Source organism: Taudactylus pleione, unplaced genomic scaffold (genome assembly GCF_031769625.1).
Source record: "Taudactylus pleione unplaced genomic scaffold, aTauple2 ptg001470l, whole genome shotgun sequence".
Taxonomy (NCBI): Eukaryota; Metazoa; Chordata; class Amphibia; order Anura; family Myobatrachidae; genus Taudactylus; species Taudactylus pleione.
Window position 1 is genome coordinate 456,744 of NW_028285868.1, and position 15,163 is coordinate 471,906.

At 49.8% G+C, this 15,163-nt stretch overlaps 1 protein-coding gene across 3 annotated transcripts in view; it reads left to right on the plus strand.

Annotated features, from left to right (window-relative positions):
* Nucleotides 1-15,163, plus strand: part of FBLN2 (fibulin 2) — a 102,274-nt gene that overhangs the window by 56,598 nt on the left and 30,513 nt on the right. For all 3 annotated transcript variants that reach the window (XM_088463834.1, XM_088463836.1, XM_088463837.1), the window contains one exon: nt 3,199-3,304. In XM_088463834.1, coding sequence (XP_088319960.1) covers nt 3,199-3,304 — 106 coding nt within the window. The remainder of the gene's footprint in view (nt 1-3,198; nt 3,305-15,163) is intronic.

The window sequence follows — 15,163 nt, forward strand, 5'->3', positions numbered from 1 at the left end:
GTTCATAGGAAATGTCAACATGGTCATAATGTTGACGTTGGCCATGTCAGCATACATCATGTAGACAGTAATGAAATGTTGATGTTAGAATGTGAAAATATCGTCCCTGCTGGCGCAGCACTTACCTTCTCCTGACAGCAGCAGCAGCGTCTACCAGGTCCCAGCGGTCATGTGACCACCACTGACCCGTCATTCCAGTATTACTCCGCTATCACTAACCCTGACACAAACCTCCACTGCCTATCCTTAACCTACTTCCACAGCCTGACCCTAGCCCTCCCACACGCCACCTATCCCTAATCTACTGCCACAGCCTGACCATAGCCCTCCCACACGTTGCCTATCCCTAACCTACTGTCACAGCTTGACCCTAGCCCTCCCACACACCCCCTAACCTACTGCCACCGCCTGACCCTAACCTTCCCACATGCCACCTATCCCTAACCTACTGCCACAGCCTGACCCTAGCCCTCCCACACGCCACCTATCCCTAACCTACTGCCACAGCCTGACCCTAGCCCTCCCACACGCCGCCTATCCCTAACCTACTGCCACAACCTGACCCTAGCCATCCCACACACCGCCTATCCCTAACCTACTGCCACAGCCTGACCCTAGCCATCCACACACCGCCTATCCCTAACCTACTGCCACAGCCTGACCCTAGCCCTCCCACACACAGCCTATCCCTAACCTACTGCCAGAGCCTGACCATAGCCCTCCCACACGTCACCTATCACTAACCTACTGCCGCAGCCTGACCCTAGCCCTCCCACACGCTGCCTATCCCTAACCTACTGTCACAGCCTGACCCTAGCCCTCCCACTTGTGGCCTATCCCTAACCTACTGCCACAGCCTGACTTTAGCCCTCCTACACGCCGCCTATCCCTAACCTGCCACAGCCTGACCCTAGCCATCCCACACACCGCCTATCCCTAACCTACTGCCACAGCCTGACCCTAGCCCTCCCACACACAGCCTATCCCTAACCTACTGCCAGAGCCTGACCATAGCCCTCCCACACGTCACCTATCACTAACCTACTGCCACAGCCTGACCCTAGCCCTCCCACACGCTGCCTATCCCTAACCTACTGTCACAGCTTGACCCTAGCCCTCCCACTTGTGGCCTATCCCTAACCTACTGCCACAGCCTGACTTTAGCCCTCCTACACGCCGCCTATCCCTAACCTACTGCCACAGCCTGACCCTAGCCCTCCCACACGCCGCCTATCCCTAACATACTGCCACAGCCTGACCCTAGCCCTCCCACACGCCGCCTATCCCTAACCTACTGTCACATTCTGACCCTAGCCCTCCCACACGCAGCCTATCCCTAACCTACTGCCACAGCCTGACCCTAGCCCTCCCACGCGCCGCCTATCCCTAACCTACTGCCACAGCCTGACCCTAGCCCTCCCACACACAGCCTATCCCTAACCTACTGCCAGAGCCTGACCATAGCCCTCCCACATGCCGCCTATCCCTAACCTACTGCCACAGCCTGACCCTAGCCCTCCCACACACAGCCTATCCCTAACATACTGCCACAGCCTGACCCTAGCCCTCCCACACGCCGCCTATCCCTAACCTAATGCCACAGCCTGACCCTAGCCCTCCCACACACAGCCTATTCCTAACCTGCCACAGCCTGACCCTAGCCCTCCCACACGCAGCCTATCTCTAACCTACTGCCACAGCCTGACCCTAGCCCTCCCACACGCCGCCTATCCCTAACCTACTGCCACACCCTGACCCTAGCCCTACCACACACCGCCTATCCCTAACCTACTGCCACACCCTGACCCTAGCCCTACCACACACCGCCTATCCCTAACCTACTGCTACAGCCTGACCCTAGCCCTCCCACACACCGCCTATCCCTAACATACTGCCACAGCCTGACCCTAACCCTCCCACACGCAGCCTATCCCTAACCTACTGCCACAGCCTGACCCTAGCCCTCCCACACACAGCCTATCCCTAACCTACTGCTACAGCCTGACCCTAGCCCTCCCACACACAGCCTATCCTACGGCCACCGCCTGACCCTAGCCCTCCCACACGCCCCCTAACCTACGGCCACCGCCTGACCCTAGCCCTCCCACACGCAGCCTATCCCTAACCTACTGCCACAGCCTGACCCTAGCCCTCCCACGCGCCGCCTATCCCTAACCTACTGCCACAGCCTGACCCTAGCCCTCCCACACACAGCCTATCCCTAACCTACTGCCAGAGCCTGACCATAGCCCTCCCACATGCCGCCTATCCCTAACCTACTGCCACAGCCTGACCCTAGCCCTCCCACACACAGCCTATCCCTAACATACTGCCACAGCCTGACCCTAGCCCTCCCACACGCCGCCTATCCCTAACCTACTGCCACAGCCTGACCCTAGCCCTCCCACACACAGCCTATTCCTAACCTGCCACAGCCTGACCCTAACCCTCCCACACACCGCCTATCCCTAACATACTGCTACAGCCTGACCCTAGCCCTCCCACACACCGCCTATCCTACGGCCACCGCCTGACCCTAGCCCTCCCACACGCCCCCTAACCTACGGCCACCGCCTGACCCTAGCCCTCCCACACGCCCCCTAACCTACAGCCACTGCCTGACCCTAGCCCTCCCACATTCCGCCTATTCCTAACCTACAGCCACTGCCTGACCCTAGCCCTCCCACACGCCCCCTAACCTACAGCCACTGCCTGACCCTAGCCCTCCCACATGCCGCCTATTCCTAACCTACTGCCACAGCCTTACCCTACCCCTCGCACAAGCAGCCTAACCTTAATGTCGACATTCTGACAATATCGACATTTCATCTGTCAACATTCTGAGAATGTTGACAAGTTGCCTGTCGACATTTAACAGTGTTGTCATCATAACTGTCGTCCTTTTCACTACATCCCCTGTGTCATTGATCAAAGGGCGGCATATGTAAACCACTCTGACCGTTAAATATAGGCCTCACTGGAAGGTATGGAAGGAACCCGGACAGATAAGGTTGGAACAGATGTTGGAGGGTGAGTTCAAGCTGATCAAAGTCATCTGAAGGTGTTGAATTCACTTCACGTATAGTATATATATATATTTATCGTTAATGCACAATCCTGTGCCACAGTGGGACGGGCAGAAATGGGTAATGGTTTCTCCCTTCTCCTTCTAATGACTTCCCTGATTCTTGTATCCAGGTTCATCGAAGGAGCTGATAGAGACGTGTTGCGCCGCCGGTCAGCAGTGGTCTATTGACCACGGGGAATGTGAGAATATGCCCTTCAGTGCCGAGGACGACTGCCGGTAAATATCACTGTTATACTGAGGGGGGGCCGGAGATAAGACCCGGCTCCTACAACCCATGATGACAACATAACATGGCGCCATTCCCGTATCAGTCTTATAGATAGAATCATTATGGGGGCACCAGGAGCCTACAGGGAACCCAAAACAAATGTCTCCTACATACATCACACAGAGCACGTTGGGTAAACCCATTTGTCTCTGAGCATTTCTGTGGAACTGATTATCCGATAAGAGTTTTGTGTCTTTGATACAACTGATAATCTCTTCTTTATATAAGAAAAATGAAACTGGGCTTTTAACCCCTTCAGGCATCATGGCATTTAGGGCCTGGTTCAGCTTTGGGAATAGACTAAGATATAGCAAATAACTGTGAACCAGGACAAACCATGTTGCAATGCAAGGGGTGCAAATACATACATTTTATTTTGCATGCAGGGCAAATACTGGCTGCTTTTGCATGTAGCCCACAAATACTGCACAGCTTTATTCTCACACTGCAATTTAGATGTCATTTTGGACACTCTCCTCCCAAATCTAAATCTCTCTGCACATGTTACATCTGTCACACCCGCAGTGCAGCGTGGTTTCACCAAGGTGATCAGTTACGTGCTGTTTCTCAGAGGGCCAGATGTACTAAGCTCTGAAAAGTGATAAAGTGGAGAGAGATAAACCAGCAGCCACTCAGCTCCCAACTGTCATTTTTCAAACACAGCCTGTAACATGACAGTTAGGAGCTGAGTGGCTGCTGGTTTATCACTCTCCACTTTATCACTTCCCAGAGCTTAGTACATCTGCCCCTCTATTCCCAAAGCTGAATCAGGCCCACAGTGACAATGCGTCTACTTGGCTAAATAGTTGCGCTGCGCTTGCGTCCCGTGGTGAGTACGTCCAGAGTCGCAGTACCCATTGAGATGGACGGTCTCAATTAGAAATGTGCTGGATGTTCCTGGGTGGTGACTGGGAGGTGACTGGATGGGAACTCAGGGCCTGATGCAGCAAGGAACACAATGCTGCGTTCTCACGCAGCAGGCCGATGTTTGCAATCTGCAAATTCGTATAAGACGCAGTGCGAGTGCGCAAACTAGGCGCTGCGAAGGGCAATGCATCTGTCCAACAAGTCACTCACATGTCACCGCTGCCCACCAACCTGTCACTCACATGTCACCCCTGCCCACCAACCTGTCACTCACATGTCACCCCTGCCCACCAACCTGTCACTCACGTCATCCCTGCCCACCAACCTGTCACTCACATGTCACCCCTGCCCATCAATTTGTCACTCACATGTCACCCTGTCCAACAACCTGTCACTCACATGTCACCACTGCCCACCAACCTGTCACTCACATGTCACCACTGCCCACCAACCTGTCACTCACATGTCACCACTGCCAACCAACCTGTCACTCACATATCACCACTGCCCACCAACCTGTCACTCACATGTCACCCCTGCCCACCAACCTGTCACTCACATGTCATCCCTACCCACCAACCTGTCACTCACATGTCACCCCTGCCCACCAATTTGTCACTCACATGTCACCATGTCCAACAACCTGTCACTGACATGTCACCCCTGCCCACCAACCTGTCACTCACATGTCACCACTGCCCACCAACCTGTCACTCACATGTCACCATGCCCACCAACTTGTCACTCACATGTCACCCCTGCCCACCAACCTGTCACTCACATGTCACCTGCCCACCAACCTGTCACTCACATGTCACCCCTGCCCACCAACCTGTTACTCACACGTCACACCTGCCCACCAACCTGTTACTCACACGTCAACCCTGCCCACCAACCTGTCACTCACATGTCACCCCTGCCCACCAATCTGTCACTCACATGTCACCCTGCCCACCAACCTGTCACTCACATGTCACCCCTGCCCACCAACCTGTCACTCACATGTCAACCCTGCCCACCAACCTGTCACTCACATGTCACCGTGCCCACCAACCTGTCACTCACATGTCATCCCTGCCCACCAACCTGTCACTCACATGTCACCCTTGCCCTCCAACCTGTCACTCACATGTTACCACTGCCCACCAATCTGTCGCTCACATGTCATCCCTGCCCACCAACCTGTCGCTCACATGTCACCCCTGCCCTCCAACCTGTCACTCACATGTCACCACTGCCCACCAACCTGTCACTCACATGTCATCCCTGCCCACCAAACTGTCACTCACATGTCACCCCGGCCCTCCAACCTGTCACTCACATGTCACCATTGCCCACCAACCTGTCACTCACATGTCACCCCTGCCCACCAACCTGTCACTCACATGTCATCCCTGCCCATAAAACAAGCAGGTGCACAGGTGTAATCATTACTTCCTGACACATTTTAAAAGATCCACAGGTGGAGATTAATTCACTTTTAATTCTGTGAGGGGAAAGATCCCGACAGCGGCAGATAAGTCTCCTACAGGCTGGAACTAGGGTAGTGCGACCAGTGCCATGGCACAGGGCACCTCAGGGCAGGGGGCGCTGTTTGGGCCTGTCACTTTTCCTGTTTATTATAATTCTCACTTGTATCTTCCTCTTCTTTTATCCCCAGCATCTCTTGGCCTCCCCTATCTCTTCCCTGGCCCTTCCCCCATGAGGCCATGGCCCTATCTCAGGTGCACTGTATTATGTCCCTATTTATCCCCAGCATCTCCTGGCCGACCCTATCTCTTCCCTGGCCCTTCCCCATGAGGCCATGGCCCTATCTCAGGTGCACTGTATTATGTCCCTATTTATCCCCAGCATCTCCTGGCCTCCCCTATCTCTTCCCTGGCCCTTTCCCATGAGGCCATGGCCCTATCTCAGGGTTACTGTATTATGTCCCTATTTATCCCCAGCATCTCCTGGCCTCCCCTAGCTCTTCCCTGGCCCTTCCCCATGAGGCCATGGCCCTCTCTCAGGTGCACTATATTATGTCCCTATTTATCCCCAGCATCTCCTGGCCTCCCCTATCTCTTCCCTGGCCCTTCCCCATGAGGCCATGGCCCTCTCTCAGGTGCACTATATTATGTCCCTATATATCCCCAGCATCTCCTGGCCTCTCCTATCTCTTCCCTGGCCCTTCCCCATGAGGCCATGGCCCTCTCTCAGGTGCACTATATTATGTCCCTATTTATCCCCAGCATCTCCTGGCCTCTCCTATCTCTTCCCTGGCCCTTCCCCATGAGGCCATGGTCCTCTCTCAGGTGCACTATATTATGTCCCTATTTATCCCCAGCATCTCCTGGCCTCTCCTATCTCTTCCCTGGCCCTTCCCCATGAGGCCATGGCCCTCTCTCAGGTGCACTATATTATGTCCCTATTTATCCCCAGCATCTCCTGGCCTCCCCTATCTCTTCCTTGGCCCTTCCCCATGAGGCCATGGCCTTCTCTCAGGTGCACTATATTATGTCCCTATTTATCCCCAGCATCTCCTGGCCTCCCCCCCTATCTCTTCCCTGGCCCTTCCCCATGAGGCCATTGCCTTCTCTCAGGTGCCCTATATTATGTCCCTATTTATCCCCAGCATCTCCTGGCCTCCCCTATCTCTTCCCTGGGCCTTCCCCATGAGGCCATGGCCCTCTCTCAGGTGCACTATATTATGTCCCTATTTATCCCCAGCATCTCCTGGCCTCCCCTATCTCTTCCCTGGGCCTTCCCCATGAGGCCATGGTCCTCTCTAAGGTGCATTATATTATGTCCCTATTTATCCCCAGCATCTCCTGGCCTCTCCTATCTCTTCCCTGGGCCTTCCTTATGAGGCCATGGTCCTCTCTAAGGTGCACTATATTATGTCCCTATTTATCCCCAGCATCTCCTTGCCTCCCCTATCTCTTCCCTGGCCCTTCCCCATGAGGCCATGGCCCTCTCTCAGGTGCACTATATTATGTCCCTATTTATCCCCAGCATCTCCTGGCCTCCCCCCCTATCTCTTCCCTGGCCCTTCCCCATGAGGCCATGGCCCTCTCTCAGGTGCACTATATTATGTCCCTAATTTATCCCCAGCATCTCCTTGCCTCCCCTATCTCTTCCCTGGCCCTTCCCCATGAGGCCATGGCCCTCTCTCAGGTGCACTATATTATGTCCCTATTTATCCCCAGCATCTCCTGACCTCCCCTATCTTTTCCCTGGCCCTTCCCCATGAGGCCATGGCCCTCTCTCAGGTGAACTATATTGTGTCCCTATTTATCCCCAGCATCTCCTGGCCTCCCCTATCTCTTCCCTGGGCCTTCCCCATGAGGCCATGGCCCTCTCTCAGGTGCACTATATTATGTCCCTATTTATCCCCAGCATCTCCTGGCCTTCTCTATCTCTTCCCTGGGCCATCCCCATGAGGCCATGGCCCTCTCTCAGGTGCACTATATTATGTCCCTATTTATCCCCAGCATCTCCTGGCCTCTCCTATCTCTTCCCTGGGCCTTCCCCATGAGGCCATGGCCCTCTCTCAGGTGCACTATATTATGTCCCTATTTAAAAAATGTGGGATGGGCGGCGCCAATGCTCTCTCTGGCACAGGGCACCAAAAAGTCTAGTTACGGCTCTGGTTTCCTAACCCCCCCTAACCTTCCCTTAGGGATGCCTAACCATAAACTCCTGGGATGGTGCTTATTTTTTTGCAATCTACATACATGTCTATTGTAAGTTAATGTATAAATGTTTGGTGTAGTGTATTATAGTGTAGCGTAGCGCGGTATAAAATAGTGTAGTGTATTATAGTGTACTGTAGCATAGTATAGCATAGTGTAGTGTATTATGTAGTATAGTGTAGTGCATTATATTGTATAGTATAGTGTAGTGTATTATAGTGTAGTGTAATATATATAATAATCTAGTGTAGTGTATTATAGTGTAGCGTAGCGCAGTAAATTAGAATAGTGTAGTGTGTTATAGTGGTGTAGCGTAGTATAGTGTAGTGTATTATAGTGTAGTGTAATATATATTATAATGTAGTGTAGTGTATTATACTGTAGTGTAGCATAGTATAGCATAGTGTAGTGTATTTTAGTGTAGTGTATTATATAGTATAGTGTAGTGCATTATATTGTATAGAATAATGTAGTGTAGCATAGTATAGTATAGTGCATTATATAGTATAGTGTAGTGTATTATAGTGTGGTGTAGCATTGTATAGTATAGTGTAGTGTATTATATAGTATAGTGTAGTGTATTATAGTGTGGTGTAGCATAGTATAGTATAGTGCATTATATAGTATAGTGTAGTGTATTATAGTGTGGTGTAGCATAGTATAGTATAGTATAGTGTAGTGTATTATATAGTATAGTGTAGTGTATTATAGTGTGGTGTAGCATAGTATAGTATAGTGTATGTAGTATATAGTATAGTGTAGTGCATTATATAGTATAGTATAGTGTAGTGTATTATATAGTATAGTGTAGTGTATTATAGTGTGGTGTAGCATAGTATAGTATAGTGTATGTAGTATATAGTATAGTGTAGTGCATTATATAGTATAGTATAGTGTAGTGTATTATATAGTATAGTGTAGTGTATTATAGTGTGGTGTAGCATAGGTATAGTATAGTGTAGTGCATTATATAGTATAGTATAGTGTAGTGTATTATAGTGTAGCATAGTATAGCATAAGTATAGCATAGTGTAGTGTATTATATAGTATAGTATAGTGTAGTGTATTATAGTGTGGTGTAGCATAGTGTAGTATAGTGTAGTGCATGATATAGTATAGTATAGTGTAGTTGAAACCCAATGACATGAGGTAAGGCCAGAACGAGTAGCTCACATATAATTATACATCGGACAGGGGTTATATATTTACACGTAGGTTTATGTGGATAGTTGTTTCTAGAGATGCGTCTGGTAAAATGCATATTGCAGCGCAGAACTCTGATTGGCAGCTGTGCGCATTACACCATCACGTAGAAGGAAATGAGAATAACTTGGAAAGTATTGAAAACTTTGTTTACAGTGTGCAGATATTTTTGTCCATAAAAATGAACAAAGCTTTGGATTCGTAGCAGAACCTATAACTGTTTACAAGCATTTCCCTCGCTCTGTCACGCAATGGCCCAGTCACTTCATATTGGAATATAAATGGTAATGTGGTTCCCAGTGTGTAAGAACGCACACTTAGGTCTCTGGCAGATTGTCTGGGACACACAACACAGAAACAGCTGCAGAATAACTCATGGAAATATCTGCGGGGATATAAAAACAACCACAACTGACACAGAATCACGGTATGTGGCTGCGCGCTGGTACTGTCATAAAGCAGAATGAACAAATATAAGATATTAGGGTGAATATAGTACATTCATTATTCACACAAAGACAGCAGGCAGGTGCTTTTATAGTATTTGTGAGGCTGCAAAAATCCTGGCACATAAACCGGAAAGGCCGGCCCTGTGAGAGGTTACCTCGTAGCTGACGGCCATCGCGTTGTACAGAATTTCCGTTTCCTGGACACTCGAAGGTTAACTCAGTTTGACAAATTATAAAATCACAAAACTCTTTATTTTATTATCAAGCGATATCTGGATTTCCATATTTCTTGAAACAAAATATTTTATTGAAAGCAGTTTGTCTAAAGATGGCCGCTCACGTGGTGCTAGCATCTGCCTCTTTACTTGTGTGGTGCTAGAATCTGCCGCTTTACTTATGTGGAGCTAGCACTGTCCGCCATTTTACTCGTGTGGTGCTAGAACCATCCACCATTTTACTCATGTGGAGCTAGCACTGTCCGCCATTTTACTCGTGTGATGCTAGAACCATCCACCATTTTACTCATGTGGAGCTAGCACTGTCCGCCATTTTACTCATGTGGTGCTAGCACTGTCCGCCATTTTACTCGTGTGGTGCTAGAACCGTCCACCATTTTACTCATGTGGAGCTAGCACTGTCCGCCATTTTACTCGTGTGGTGCTAGAACCGTCCACCATTTTACTCATGTGGAGCTAGCACTGTCCGCCATTTTACTCGTGTGGTGCTGGAAACGTCCACCATTTTACTCATGTGGAACTAGCACTGTCCGCCATTTTACTCATGTGGTGCTAGCACTGTCCGCCATTTTACTCGTGTGGTGCTAGAACCATCCACCATTTTACTCATGTGGAGCTAGCACTGTCCGCCATTTTACTCGTGTGGTGCTAGAACCGTCCACCATTTTACTCATGTGGAGCTAGCACTGTCCGCCATTTTACTCGTGTGGTGGTACTGGCTGCCATTTTACTCGTGTCAGTAGGAATATCCCTTGGGCACAAGTCAACCACAAAACCAAAAATGTCCCAGTGTGAGTCTTTCTTCAGTTGTCCAGATATCTGGTTTGTTAATAATGCGATATTCTCTTTAATAATATACACGCCGCTACAACATAATATCGTTAATCACTATTTTATAGATGCAAACTTCATATATAGATGAGCGGGAAAGTAAATGTGAGGGTAACAGATTTAGGTTTCCGCCAACATTACACGTTTTGCGGGTCACTCCTTCAGATTGTGACCCATCCCAACAATGGCCTCTTGGGAGTCAGAAAAAGGGGGCATGGCACTGCATGCTGGAGGCATAATTAAACGGAGTTAGAAGCGCCCGCTCGGTAATAGCAACTTGTACTCCCCAATAAACACCTTTGGATTGCCGCACGCACCAGAGGCGCTCGCTTAACTGACTGGGCAACGTGACAGACCCCTGAAATCAGGACCAATGTAAAAGGTTGGGAGGTATGGGTGAGGCAAGACTTATAGGGCGGTATGCAGCAAGAGGGAAAGGCGTACAAACCCCCAAAATGCGGGTTTCACTGCATTTCTCATATGCACCAAGGCCCGGGGTGTGAAGCCTATGGGCTTCTATCGGGAGAGTGCTATGAGAGGGATCCAATCGAATCGCTCCCAGCACCCCCGTGGCCAGAGGGGCTTCTGGGTCTTAGAACCGGAAGTCCCTCATTCGCAAAGGACCGCTCTTACTGACAGGTCCTTTGCGCATTCCTTCATGCATACCGGCATTACCAACGCCGCCATGTATGCGAAGAGCGGCATCTTGAGTCCCGCCCACAGCCAGATTACATCAATTGTTTTTGTCATTACATCTGTAGCTACACAATCATTTCAGCGGATAATCCCATTTATATTACAATACGGGATGACGTCGTAACTTGCCTCATTACTCTTATTAAAGTCTATGTTTCTCTCATTACATTATGTTGTATTTTATGTGATAGTTGCCATGCTTTGCCCATTAAGCTGTCAGTACAGAATCTCCCATTAAACATAACAACATGTACTGTAATTGTTGTTATATACCAGAATTCCTGTAGCTCCCGGGTGGGGCCTGTTTCCCTGATGAGAGTCTGCGTCTCACAGGATTAAATGCAGATGTGGCCCCTGTTCTTGCTTTCTCAGTCTATGTACTATATATTATATGTATTATCCCGGTGTGAGTGATGTGCAGCCGGGGGGGTTACATTATAATGTACTGGTGAGAGATTATTATACACAGGGAGAACCAGATCACAAACAGGAACCGATCCCGTACATCATATTCTCTGGTCATAGTCACAGATTCCAGGGTCCCGGGTTTGGGAAGCAAAGGTCACAATAAATTCATGAGACTGTGCACAGAATATGGGGGAGATGTATCATAGGGGTCTATTTACTAAGCAGTGTTAGGAGACAGAGGGTCTCATTCAGACCCGCTCGCGAGCGCAGGACGGGGTAGCCGTCGCTCGGGGTCTCGCACCAAAGGGGGCGTGCTGTCGATGGTGAGTGACAGCACGCCCCCTTTGGTGGGCGTGCCGGCGGCGTGGCTGCCAGACGGAGGCGTTTTCATGGGAACGCCTACCGTCTGGGTCCGGCCCCACTGACATCACTAGTGATGTCAGTGGGAGTGATTTTGGCACTGATGGAGCCAAAATCACTCCAGGGCTTGCGGCAGCGAGACCCTACCGCAAGGGTCTCATCGCAAGCCCGATGGTCGCGATGGTCTTGACCATCGCGACCATCATCATGGACGCTCTCATAAGCTGTGGGTGGTAACCCACAGCTATGCGAGCGTCCAAGAGGCCGCTCCAATTTTAGGTAGCCCGGCCCTGATTCAGAGCTAGCGCTCTGGTCAGAGCGTCCGGCTCTGAATCAGGCCCAGAGTGAAAAGTGATAAGAAAGTGATAAGGTGCCAGCCTTATCACTTTTCACTCTGTCTCCTAGCACTGCTTAGTAAATAGACCCCAAAGCCTCTTAAAGACTGAAGAAGTTGCCCATAGCAACCAGTCAGCTTTGAGGTAGCATACAGTATATGAAGTGCATTCTAACAAATGACAGGTAGCAGCTGATTAGTTGCTATGGGCAACTTCTCCGCTCTTTAGAAGGTTTGATACCTCTCACCCTATATCGCTGTGTATCTCCGGAGAAGTCATTCATCTGACAAACTATTCCCGAATTAGGGTGGGAGCTCCTGCATTAAAACTTTTGGGGGAGAGAGGTGTCTCTCTAGAAGCATTTGGGGCCTAGTCAAAATGTTGCTACGGAGGCACACAAAGTCCTAGTCTCGCCCCTGGATTAATAGTTAGCGTTTCCATGGTAATAACTCAGCGGGCGATTGTTATGACACCTGGTGCATATGGAAAAGATGTTTCAGATATTTCTCTGCTCTCAGCAGAACATGTAAAATGTGGAGATGGGTCGCTTTTTGAGAAAACCGAACACACTCGAACTTAGGGGTTCCGACAGGGCTGCCATCAGGGGGGCACTGCCGGGACTGGAGTCCCTGGCCCGGACCCTGGCTGAAGGGGGGCCTGCCCATTCCTACCACCACTGCACAGCCTGCAGCCTGAACAGAAGAAAAGAGGCCCAGCCGCCGGCACTGCTGCTACTGCCCGCCGACCCGTTCCCCATAAATGGAGGAGGCAGCGGGGCCGCTCCTCCACCAACCTACATGACAGACACCCGCCGGCCCCCTATGGTCAATAAAGTTTGCTGATTTGAAGTCGGCACGTGTGACGTCATGACATCACGCCGCGCTGCTAGAGGGAGAGCCTGAGGTCGGAGGACCCGCGGATCGAGAGGAACTGGAGCAGCGTCTGCAGTGCTGGGGAAGAAGCCGAAGCCGCCTTCTAGGAAATAAGGTAAGTGGGAGAAAGCTGTGGAGTGAGGTGGGGGGAACAAAGATGGGCAGAGACTGGATCTAATAACCGGGGAAGGGGGTATGGGGGCCCTGCCTATTTTGTCAGTCCCGGGTGCCACCATTTCAGGTGGCAGCCCTGGGTTCTGAGTCAAACCGAGTCCCAGTCCCAATCGAGTCCCATTTCGGAATCATGTGAATTTGCCCTGAGTCGGTCTGCTGTACATTCTGAACTCGGATATAAAAATCCGGGTTTTGGATTACACGTAAACGGGTCCAAATGACATGATTTAAGGTGTTTTTATCGATTTTTTTTTATTGATTTTTATAAATTTTAAAGCTGTGGTCTCCAACCTGTAGCTCGCTGTCTTAATTTAGGTAGCTCACCTGGCAGCAGTACTGCCGAGTCACCTAGGAGGAAGTCACCTCTGACGTGTGCTCCCCTGTGGCATCAACGTCATGGGTGGAGCCACAAGGAAACACGTCAGGTGATTGCCGCAACCTCTACAGCAATCACCTGACATGCTTCCCCGTGGTTCCAACCACGGCGTCTACACTACAGCGGAGTGAGTGACTCCCGCCCAGCCCTGACGGAAAATCACTCAGCATCCCTGTTTATATCTTTTGCTCCTCTACTGCACGGTACTTGGAGCCGGTAATTAACAGTGAAATGTGCCTGTGTATTTTTATTTTCTATGAAACTTTTTTTTTAATTTTCATTAAATTACCTTCAATTGTTCGGTTATTAGACAGTTTTTCTTTTCTAAAATTTTAGTAGCTCTTCGGGAGGTTTCATTTTTCTATGTAGCTCACACCTCGATTAACGTTGGAGACCACTGTTTTAAAGGAATCCAAAACTGAACCAAAATCGAATGCGGACCAAAACAAAACACAATGATGAATTAGAACCAAAACATGGGGGTCCGCGCACATCTCTAATTCCCATATTTATTAATCTCCGGAAAGCGAAAGCTTGTACCCGATAAGCAACACCATCTATAGATGTCAGTACCTAATAGAAGCCAATGGGGCTTCTTTTCACATAATTCTTCCGCGAGGGATCCAACATGATCCCTCCCAGTGTCCCCCGCAGCTCGCGTGTGCGCAGAAAGACTCCCAGGTCATAAACCCATAAGTCCTCATATTGCCGTGGACAGCTCTTATCGGAAGCGCTGTCCTTTGCGTTTATATTCGCAAATCTACATGGATACGCCATTAATAAACGTGGGATGTATCGCATTCAAAATGTGATGCTTTATACATCCCGCCCTTTATCTGATAAGATTGCTATTAGTGGCGCCAATTTTTATCCCTTACGCCATTCTTCACGGAGCGCAGGATGTGTACTACAGCGGCACATGACACCTTCTCACGTAAAGGGGTAGCACGTCTGTCAGCATCTGCCCGCTGCGCAGCGAGGGTCAGTCCAGCTCTTTTGATGCTTTCCTATAAAATAAATGCCCGCTGGCTCCGGTGATGTATATCCGGTCTGCTGCCACCAAGCAAATAGACCTAAGTAACAGATTGTGCCTTAAAGCCGTGGTGTCCTCAGATACTGATTGAAAAATATGTTGGGTAAAATGGGATTTAATTGACCTTTTATTTAATTGGAAAATAACGAACCGTTTTGATCATGTTTATTGTTTTCTGCCATGCAGTACCCTCCTTTAGCCTGAAGGTGTCGCTGTAGTAGTCATCTGGTTAAAGGCCAGAGAGTTGCAGCCAAACCACCCACACAGGGCCTGATACTAAGTTGGGAGTAAAG